This window comes from Nothoprocta perdicaria, unplaced genomic scaffold, assembly GCF_003342845.1.
Source record: "Nothoprocta perdicaria isolate Ctin4 unplaced genomic scaffold, notPer1 scaffold_22, whole genome shotgun sequence".
Taxonomy (NCBI): domain Eukaryota; kingdom Metazoa; phylum Chordata; class Aves; order Tinamiformes; family Tinamidae; genus Nothoprocta; species Nothoprocta perdicaria.
Genome location: NW_020455415.1, coordinates 4,494,773 through 4,504,776, shown reverse-complemented (window position 1 = coordinate 4,504,776; position 10,004 = coordinate 4,494,773). Strand labels below are relative to the sequence as shown.

The window sequence follows — 10,004 nt, the reverse complement described above, 5'->3', positions numbered from 1 at the left end:
CCGCGGGCCGCTCCGTGACGCTCTCCCTCTCTCTAGGCCCGCGGCCCCAAGAAGCACCTGAAGCGCGTGGCGGCTCCCAAGCACTGGATGCTGGACAAGCTCACGGGCGTCTTCGTGAGTGCGCGGCGCCCTCCGGGGCATCGTTTCTGCGGGGTTTGGGGGGCGGCCCGGCTCCCTGCTCCCCACCCAGCCGCCTCCATGGCCCGGCGCCGCTTCCCGGCCCGGCAGGTCCCGGCCTGGCGCCTTGGGGAGGCCCCTGGAGCGGCCCAGAGCGCGTCCGGGAGGAGAGCGCCGAGCTGGGCGCGTTGGACTGYCCCCGGGGACCCTGCGAGCAGCTTCTCTGCCCCCTTCCTGGCTCCTTGCAGCGGGCGCAGCAGCCCTGGGGTGCCCCGSAGGGGCCGGGCGCTGCATGCGTCCGAGCAGCCCGAGTGAGGGTGTTCTTGGCCCTGTTTTCAGGCGCCCCGTCCGTCCACAGGCCCGCACAAGCTGCGCGAGTGCCTCCCGCTCATCATCTTCCTGAGGAACCGCCTCAAGTACGCGCTCACAGGGGATGAGGTCAAGAAGATCTGCATGCAGAGGTTCATCAAGATAGACGGCAAAGTTCGCACGGACATCACCTATCCCGCCGGCTTCATGGGTTAGTGTGGAGGGCTGGAGCAGGGACACCCTGCAGGGACCGCGGCTGCAGAGGAGCCTGTGCTGGGGTTTTAGTGAAAAAGTTGGCATTTTTATTCATTATAGCGTTTAGAAGCTTTCCCCTCTGCAGTGGGTTGCCAAGGCATGGGCTATGCTAAAGGAACACGGCTGTTTACTCAGTTGTCTCCATTTTCAGGAGACTGGTAACAGTTTTGCTTCCAGTTCTCTGACTGAATTGCTGGTGAGGAGAATGCCTCTACAAACCCACCCAAGATCTAGAGCTTAGCGAGCAAATTGCTTAAAACTGCTGCTCCAGACTCTCTTGGCATTGCAAGCAACTTCAGCTGTTAGCTTCTCTCTCTTGACCTGTTTTTTGCTGTGTTTTTCCTTTATTAGAGTAGATTGGTAGCCTRCAGCTGCCTCACAGGAGTGTTCTAGTACACTAGGGGGAATATCTTGCGAGGCTGTAAAGACTTGGAGGAAAGGGGCTTTCTGACTTTGCCTGTAGAAGTAACTGCTTTTGCTGACGTTGCTCCTAAGCACTTGTTAAGATTTCATTTGAAGTTGTGCTTTACCATGAGTATCAACTTTAGATCTGAATATCCCAGTGTTATAAGTAAGTTTGTTTAAAAATGCGTAGAAATAAAAGACCTCATTTTGTCTCTCTTTTTGAGATAGACGTGATCAGCATTGAGAAGACGGGCGAGCATTTCCGCCTGGTCTACGATACCAAGGGCCGTTTCGCTGTTCACCGTATCACAGCAGAAGAGGCCAAGGTGAGGAACTTGATCTCAATGTGAGCAACAACCACGGTGTGTTTTGCTGGGGCAGCGTCTCATGCCCGATATCTCCTGGGCTAGAGCTGTGCGCTCTCTCCCTCCCCTGAGAGTTCCATCTGCAGCCTGTTTCCAGGGGATTCGAGGAATAAGGTGCTTCTGGGAACAAGCTTGCTCACAGACGGGAAAGCAACAACAGGAACAATAACTTTTGTGCGTTTAGTTCTTGGGTGTCCCCTTTACGGTTATCCAGAGGCAGAATGGACCTTAAGTTGAAGGGAGCAGGTTGAAACGGTGCTAGCTGCAAGGCCTTTGCTTTGGCAGTGCTTCACAAAGCTTGTCTGTGGACTTGTAGCTTGGCTGTTGAAAAGGGGTTCTTGAGCTCTTCTGGAGCAGGAACAGGAAGGTATTTATAAAACTGCCCACTAACCCTTCCTGTCTACATGGGTACATGCAGTTCCTCGGCCTGAGTGTGTTGGCGCTTCAGAGTCGTGTGTGCTCCTCTCCCGTGCCCAGGTGAGCGGTGCTGCGGAGCCAGGGGCTGTTAGTGGATCGCTGTGCTCTCCACGGCTGTGCAGGGGCAGCCCCGACACATCCTCGTGGCCCTGGGATTTGTTCTTTATGGCTCCCCATCAGTGTTGCCCTGGGAGCCCTTCTGGSGGCATGAAGGAGTTGAAGGCTGTGAGGAGGGCGAGCCCCTTTGAGAAGGGATGCAGATTTCTTGTAGCCTCTGCCTTCCCTGTGGGACCAACAGGAGTTTAAGGCAAACAAAGGTAATTCCACCTTTGTGGATACTATCCTAGGAAAAGGCACCTGGTGTTTGTAAGGGGTACTGAGCAGGTGGCTTTGGAAGGGTTGACGCTTGTGTGTGCTGGTACTGATAGATGCCCTTGGAGTGTAGAAAGCTGCTCCCAAAACACAGGTATCAGTCGTGGGGCTGTGGCATTGTCGTGGGGCAGCCTCCTGAGAGGAGGGTGTCTGACAGGGCTGTGAAGCGAGCAGCGCTGAGTTGCCATCTGGTTTCCTCTGGGGCTCCCAAGTCCTGAGATGTGTCTGCATGCTCTGCCTGGGCACTGAGGCCTGGTGGGCCCTCTTGAGAGCGGGGACATGTGTTTGTGCTGGGCTGTGGTGCAGCGCTTCGCCTTGGCTGAGCAGAGTTGTTYTTTTGTTTGCAGTACAAGTTGTGCAAGGTGAGGAAGATCTTTGTGGGCACCAAAGGAATCCCTCACCTGGTCACCCACGATGCCCGCACCATCCGCTATCCAGACCCCCTCATCAAGGTGAATGATACCATCCAGATCGATCTGGAGACAGGCAAGATCACAGACTTCATCAAGTTTGACACAGGTAGGTCTCACATTCTCTAAGATTTTATTCTCCAGAAATGTTTCTGGTAGGGAGAAGTGTGGAAGTCAAGTGCAGCTGCTGGGTACCTCCCCTTGGAAGTGGCAGTGGTGGCAGCCTTCTGAGTGGCTTTGTTTCTATGGGGCACAGCTGGGGTTCCTGTTAAAATGAGGATCAGTCAAGCTACATGCTCTGTAGCAAAAAAAATCCCTTTCCTTGATGCTGATGTCAGCAATGAAGTGTAGGGAATGTTTTTTTTTTAATAGGCCTTGATGGACTAAGGTTCCAGCAGGATGTAGGCGTTAAAAGTTGTGTCCCCATGTTCTGGCAGCCATTCTGTGTCCCTGCAGTGCTCTGCTTGTGCCCTCCTTCTGCAGCAGTCTTCCTGAAGGACCCGTGTGGATGTTCATCTTGGCTCCTTGCAAACTCTTGTCTCACCAGCCTTTCCTTTGCCTTAGGTAACCTGTGCATGGTGACTGGTGGTGCCAACTTGGGCCGTATTGGTGTGATCACCAACCGGGAGAGACATCCTGGCTCGTTTGACGTGGTTCATGTGAAGGATGCCAATGGCAATAGCTTTGCCACCAGGCTCTCCAACATCTTTGTTATTGGCAAAGTAAGTGTGCCCAAGCAGAAGGAGGATTGATCCTCTCTTGTTGAGTGCTTGTGGCCCAAGATGGGAGTTGTTCCTGTCTTTGGTAGGTGAATTCCTTCCCGCCCTTGACACCTGCAGGGTGACACTCCAGTTGTGGTGTCAGCTCTGGCTCTGTTGCCTRTGTATCTGTCTTCTGCAGGCTGAGCAGTCTGGGAGGGAGAAGTACCTGTAAATTTAGGAGGGGAGGTGATGTCTTCAAGAAAAACRTGTGGCTTTTTAAAGCACATTCGAATTTGGAACTGTGTCTCAGGTGGTGATGCAGTCCTGGCAGTGACTCGGACTGAGTCCCAAGAGGCCTTCCTCTTAAGATTTCTTTTGCCACTCTCGTGGTCTCTTTTGTTCAGACTCTGAAAAGGCTATTCTGATTTTAGCTAAAAGGCCTTCCTTGGGGATGTAAATGAAGTGATAGCAGAGGCTTTCACATTGCAGCTCCCTGCCCAGCTTCTGTTGGACAGATGATGTGGCTGATTTTGTCTGGCCAGGGATCAGGATTTTGCTCCTTTTTCTCCCTGGGAGGGAGGACAAGCTCTGTTCCTATCACAGTTTCTTGGTTTGATGTATTGTGTTTTTTCTTGCTTCAGGGCAACAAGCCATGGATCTCCCTGCCCCGTGGAAAGGGCATCCGCCTGACCATCGCTGAGGAGAGGGACAAGCGACTGGCAGCCAAACAGAGCAGTGGGTAACTCCAGCTTAGGTGCAGCAGCAGACCTCTCAGTTTGTCAATTAAACTGTTTACCAAACAGAAGCTTGCAAGCATTGTCCTTCCTGTGCCCTGATTTTCCCTCAGTGTGGGTCTGAGAAGGTGATGGAGCAGARTCCTCCTGGGAGCTGTTTCCTGGGCTTGGGAAGAGCCAGCAGGGATTTGCCAAGGGTAGGTGGTACCAGGCAGACCCTGTGACCTTCTCTAGTTACCTGCTGGGCTGTGGAAAGTGGTGGATGTTTTACCTTTGGTCTTGCAAGCTTTCCAGCCCAGTCCACCACGGTCTTCTCATCATAGAAGCGTTTGTGATTGGAAAGGACCTTTGCAGATGACCTGATCCTAGCTTGTGTTAAATGTACTGTCCATCAGTAGCCTCAGGTCCTACGTGCTAAACTGTTCTTGAGCTTGTTGGCCTCCAGCCTGTACTGGTSCTTGGGGTTATTTCTCCTTAGGTGAGGGTTTCCACTTCTTTTTGTTGGACTTAAGTAAAGTTCTGTCTACTAATTCCTCSAGCCTGTTGAGATCCCGCTGACCAGCAGCACCACCCTCTGGTGTAAGACACTCCTGCTTATGTGTTCGCAGTGATCTTGCTTTGGTGCCATCATCAACCTGTAAACAGGCTGGATTTGCTGCTCGTCACACCCTTTGGAGCCTGGCAGGCCAGCCAGTTTTATAATTGCCTCACTGACCATTTTGGTAGCTGTGCTTCTTTAGCTGTGTGTGAGGGGGTTAACTGTGTCCAGTTTGGGGGCCCCTCTGCAAGACAGACTTTGAGGCACTGGAGTGTGCTCAAAGACGGCCAGTGAAGCTGCTGAAGGGGCTGGGGCACCCTCTGACGCGGCTCCGCAGGAGGATGATGTTGCCTTCGCTTTGTGCTCAGGGGGAAACTGCACGGGGGGAGCAAAAGCCCACAGGTGAGTGCCCACAGGTGGGTGCCCTCAGCTTGCCAAGCTCCAGAGCCTGTGCCCTGGGGTGTGTGGGGGAAAGCTCACGGTGTGAGGAGGCTGCCACTGGCCCGGGAAGGCGCCTCTGAGTGATGGGCTGGTGCTTGTGATGGGGCTGTAGCAACGGGGCACGGCTGGAGGCCACAAAGGGCTGGGGGAGAATGGCACCAAAGAGGGCTGGGAGGGTGGGTATGGGGATGGCTGCTGCCGTAGCTGACCCCTTCCCTCCTGACTTGGCATCTGTGCTCTGGGCTTGATGGCAATGCAGGGCATCGAAGAGGGGATGGCGAGGCACCGCGTGAGTGTAAGCGCTGGCCACATCCTGACAGCAGGAGCTGCTGAAGATGCTGCCGCCAGCGTTGGGGAAGCGCTGGGCTCCTCTTGCTGACRGGGGCTATTTCAAGGTGGGCAGCAGCCTCATGGGCCCTAAAGCAGCTGAAGAGCCACCCTGGTGCAGGCAGAGGTTTGGACTGTGCCTCAGGAAGGGCGGCCACGATGCCGTGTCCCTCAGAGCACCCACAGTGCCAGCACCCCTGGGGTGCGAACCACGCAGCCGGGCTCGGGGCCCAGGGCCTGARCTGATTTGTGGTAGTTCAAAAAGTCCTTGTGTGGTCACCTTCACCCACATTGGGAGCCTGTGGTGTGCTTTCCACCATCAGCACGGATTTCCAGAGGTCCYGGAGTCTCCACCATCCCAACAGGGATTTCCAGAGGTCCCTTAGCTCTCTGTTGGCGCTGGGCATTCAGTGRGGAGTGACTTGTGGTCCTATGCAGTGCCATGTGTGCAGTCTGAGGCACTCCACCAAACTGTGCCGTACCTTCATAAGACTTTTCTTGGGGGTCACAGCAGAAGCTTTATTCACTCCAGCTACTAGAGGCTTCCAAGTTTTTTTCTTTTCTTCCCGAAGTCATCACAACCATCTCATCACCTGTAGAGGGCCACACAGGACAAGGCACTCACAGTCGCTGCCAGGGCTTGGCACAGCAGTGCMGGGCACTGTGGCTCACCAGCAGAGTGTGAGGGGTGCCCAGGAGCAAAAAACACCCGCATCAGCTGCTGCTTCTAATTCCTTCTCAGCAGGTACCAGTTCTGTGAGCACTGCAGCTCTGCTGTGCTCCATGGGGATTTGCTCTCGTGCTGCAGAGCTGCAGGTATCAGAGCATCCAGGCACCTGTGTGCACCCTGGGAGCAGGGATGCAGAGAGATCCTGCAGAAGCAAGGGACTCAGCTGCATGGCATGTGGGTGGCATGCCCTTCTACAGCTTTCATGGCCTTTGTCAAGCTGGCAGAGCACAAGAGCTGGAGACTGCTCGTTCCTGGGGAGAAGCTGAACGCAGCGGAACTTCGCCATGGAGGTAAGTCTCACGGTTGTCCYGCTGCAGCACAGCTCGGCGACAAATGAATTGCTAGGCAAAACCGCAGCAGTCTGTGGTTATTCCCCATCCCCTGTGATGTTCATGCACCTTCTCATGGCACGTGGCAGCACGGAGCTGGTGCCTAGTTGCCGGAGCCGTGCCTTGCTGCTCCAACGTGCCATGGTAAGCGTCCCAGGCATGGGTGCTTCCTACAGGGAAATCCCTTAACAACCCACAAGCCCAATGCAGTTTTGTTCCTGTGGTCATTTCCAGGCCTCACTAACTAGTATCTCCTTGTCAGCATTTGGCYGAGACCCTGGAGGAGTTCGGATGTGCTTGGTTATGAGGAAAGCTGCTACTATGGGCCAGGGTGGCAGGAATGACTGTCGTTTCCCACCTGATGGGCCTGTTTTCCCCGTATAGGTGACCATCTGGGTCTAAATTGGTGCAGGAGAGGCCTGGGTAAAACACAAGTTTGGGATTGCCACAAAAGGCTTCCAGCATAGGTGGGATTTTTGAAGACTCTGTGCCTTCCACAAGCACAGCTGGGCTGTGAAGGGTCCATGGTCCCGCCAGCTTTCGTGATTAAGYCTCCCTCCCAGCTTGACTGCAAGAGGTCTGGGTTATATAACGTCAGAGCTGTTTTGTACACAGCAGCTAACTTGCCACATTGCCTGCGTAGTCGCCCCTTGGATCTGGCGGGAGCCGCTGGAAGCGGAGGGACGGCCGCTTTGCAGAGCGAGCAGCCAAGTGCGGAGGGCAGCGGCTCAGTGGGAGCCYGGAGCCGTGGGAGCGACGCACGGGGTCGCTCTGCTCCCGCAAGCGGCTGTCCCGGGCCGCGCTCCGCGGGGTCACAGCTCTCCCTGCTGCGCGGCGCCAGAGAACACTGTGTTCGCCCCGGGTGCCTTATTAAACAAAATGTTTGCGCGTGCGTCTGGCCTGGCTGCTCCTCCCGGCCGCTCCGGCGGCRCCAGGCCAGGAGCTCCAGCTGGCACCGGGTGCAGGAAGGGCCCAAGGAGCCTCTTTGCCTTCCTCGCGTTCCTCTCCACTCCTCGTACCCCCTTCAACCTGCTCTGTTGGCTGGGGAGCTTCTGGTCCCTTTGAGGGGACACTGGGAGCCACGATTTGCTTTCTTACCCTAGGGAGGTCTGAAACCCACCCTACTTCCAAAACCTGCCACTCTTTTCCCCACTGATCCCCTGGGCAGGGATTTGTGATGGATCTCGACACTTCAGAAGCAGCTCAGGAATAGCTCTCCTGGGCTCTGCAGTTTCTCCAGCACCCCAGGTCCATCAGTGCTCCTGCCGTGGAGCCTTCCAGCCCCTTCCTGGGGGTTACCAGCTCATGCCAGCCATGTGCAGCACCATGAATTATCATGGAGCATCTCCAGCACCCACAGTCCTGCTTGCCGCAGAGCACAGCACCCTCCTCCCCGTCCCCTGGGCGCTGCCAAAGCTAGCACTAGTTTGTAGGATTAGCTTATTTRCCACTGTCCAGCCCAACCTGCTTGTCATCTGGCCTGCCCAGCATCCCAGGCAGCATTTCCTGGGATTTCCCAGGCCCATTTCCTTCCCTGCCTGCGGGGCTTCTTTGCACCAGTTCTGCTCTTTTGAAGTTCGGGGAGGATGTGCTGGCCCTGCTGGGCTGCGTCATCCAGCAGCTGCTCAGGCCGTTCCTGCGGAGCAGCCCTCAGCCAGATGTGCCGGGCACTGCATTCCTGCTGCCACTCTCGCTCATGCTTCCAAACCCCTCCGAGAGAACGGGGCAACTCTGTTAAAGAGGATGGGGCCAACCTCTTCTCAGCGGTGGCCAGCAACAGGACAAGGGGTAATGGGTATAAGTTAAAACAGGAGGCTCCATCCCCATGTGAGGAAGAAATTCTTTACTGTGAGGGTCATAGAGCCCTGGAAGAGGCTGCCCAGAGGGCTCGTGGAGTCTTCCCTGGTGATCTTCCAAACCCCCCTGGATGTGACTGGGTGCCACATGCTTTACATGTCCCTGCTCTAACAGGAAGGCTGGATTAGATGATCTCCAGAGGTCCCCTCCAACCTCAGCCATTCTGTGATTTCCCCAGTGAGAAAGGAGCAGCATGCCTTGGGCAAGGAGGACTGCCCTATAGAGCTCATTTGTCACCCCGCCACCTGCAACCAAACCCAACAAGAGGTGTTTGGAAGCTTGTGGGGTGCTGTGGGCGCGGATGTGATGTGGGGATGGATACTGGAGCTTGGATCTGCTCCATGAACCCAGCAGTTGAATAGCACCTTGGAGACTGGCATTATCTGGTATTATCTAGTCTTACGGTACAWGTCAAGGGTGTGAAGAGAGAGGAGTATGAGATACGGTAGACCAGTGTGCAGAGCTCAACAGTTCAAGTAACACATCTAGGGAAGGGCAGGGACTAAGATGGAAAGAAACTGGAGGGATCAGTGCTAAAGCGCTGGTCCCTTGGCTGCTAATCAGATGGCAGGTACCTCGCCCAGGAGGTTGGACTGTGTTAGCAGCCCTTGCAAGGTGGAGGAAGATCACAAATGGAGCAGACCCTGAAGCTCAGATCTCAACGCTTTGAGTTCTGGAGTCCGGAAAGGAGACCACGCTGATGGCCAGGCAGGTGACAGCGGTTCCACACCGCGAGTTTGCCACCGTCTCGTGACTCGTTGCCCGGGCAAGGCTGGAGGCCTGTTTCCCAAGAGCGCTGGCTGTTGGCAGAGCTGGTTGCCCAAGCGCCTTTTGTGCCCCCGCCAAGTGTACCACGGCCCTTGCGAAACAGTGTTGATAAACACTGCGGGGCAGGCCAAGTCCTGCAGGATGACAGCTGATGTGCTCGGGCTGGAGAGAGCACCCGGCTTGGTGGGAGGAATTTTCCACTCTGCTCCTGCAAGCGTGTCTCAGCCAGCCGGGGGACTTTCCCGGCTCTCCTCCCAAGTGAAGGCTCCTTTGCAAGGTTCCCAGTTGTCCCTGTCTGGGGCTGGGAGCCCTGGCTGTGCAGGGCTGTCCCTGGGCACAGTGAGAGGAAAGGGTGGTTGGGTCACCTGGACCAGGGCTGCACCCCCGAGCCAGCCCCATCCCATCACACCAGGGCTGTCCTGGTGTCCTGGCAATGAACTGTCTGTCCTTCATCCTTTACTTCCCAGACACCTGGGCCAGTCAGGTCTGCACTAGACCGGTCCTTGCTGCAAGAATTGGCTTTTTTAGCACAGGTTATTCCTATTCTGCTGCATCCTGGAGCATGCAGGTGCTAGGTTACCTCCCAGGGCCATCCAGGCTGGCTGGATAAACTCTGCCTCCCTGTTTCTGCTGTGTCCTCTGGCATATTGGAAATTCCCTAAAGGCGGACAGGTGCCTTTCCCCTCTACACTCCAGCTTGGAAAGTTTATTTTCCCACAGGTCCAAATCCGGCCTTGGTGAAGTGCTTCTCTTTTCTTTGGAGGAAAGATGTCTCAGGAAGAGAGTTACCACCACTGCGAGCACTGCAGGACATGTTTGTAGCATGAAGAGGTCGTGCTCCATCACATCCTGGCTAATATCTATAATTAACCTGCTAAAACCCAATTTAATGGAACAGGTAACATCTCAGAGAGGCAGCTTGCCTTTTC

At 55.3% G+C, this 10,004-nt stretch overlaps 1 protein-coding gene across 1 annotated transcript in view; it reads left to right on the top strand.

Annotated features, from left to right (window-relative positions):
* The window catches only part of RPS4X (ribosomal protein S4 X-linked), a 4,524-nt gene extending 368 nt beyond the window's left edge, over positions 1-4,156 (top strand). The window contains exons 2-7 of the mRNA XM_026039035.1: positions 37-114; positions 457-637; positions 1,315-1,412; positions 2,588-2,759; positions 3,215-3,372; positions 3,993-4,156. Of these exons, the coding sequence (XP_025894820.1) occupies positions 37-114; positions 457-637; positions 1,315-1,412; positions 2,588-2,759; positions 3,215-3,372; positions 3,993-4,094 (789 nt within the window). The 3' untranslated portion in view covers positions 4,095-4,156. The remainder of the gene's footprint in view (positions 1-36; positions 115-456; positions 638-1,314; positions 1,413-2,587; positions 2,760-3,214; positions 3,373-3,992) is intronic.
* Positions 4,157-10,004: the final 5,848 nt, after the last annotated feature.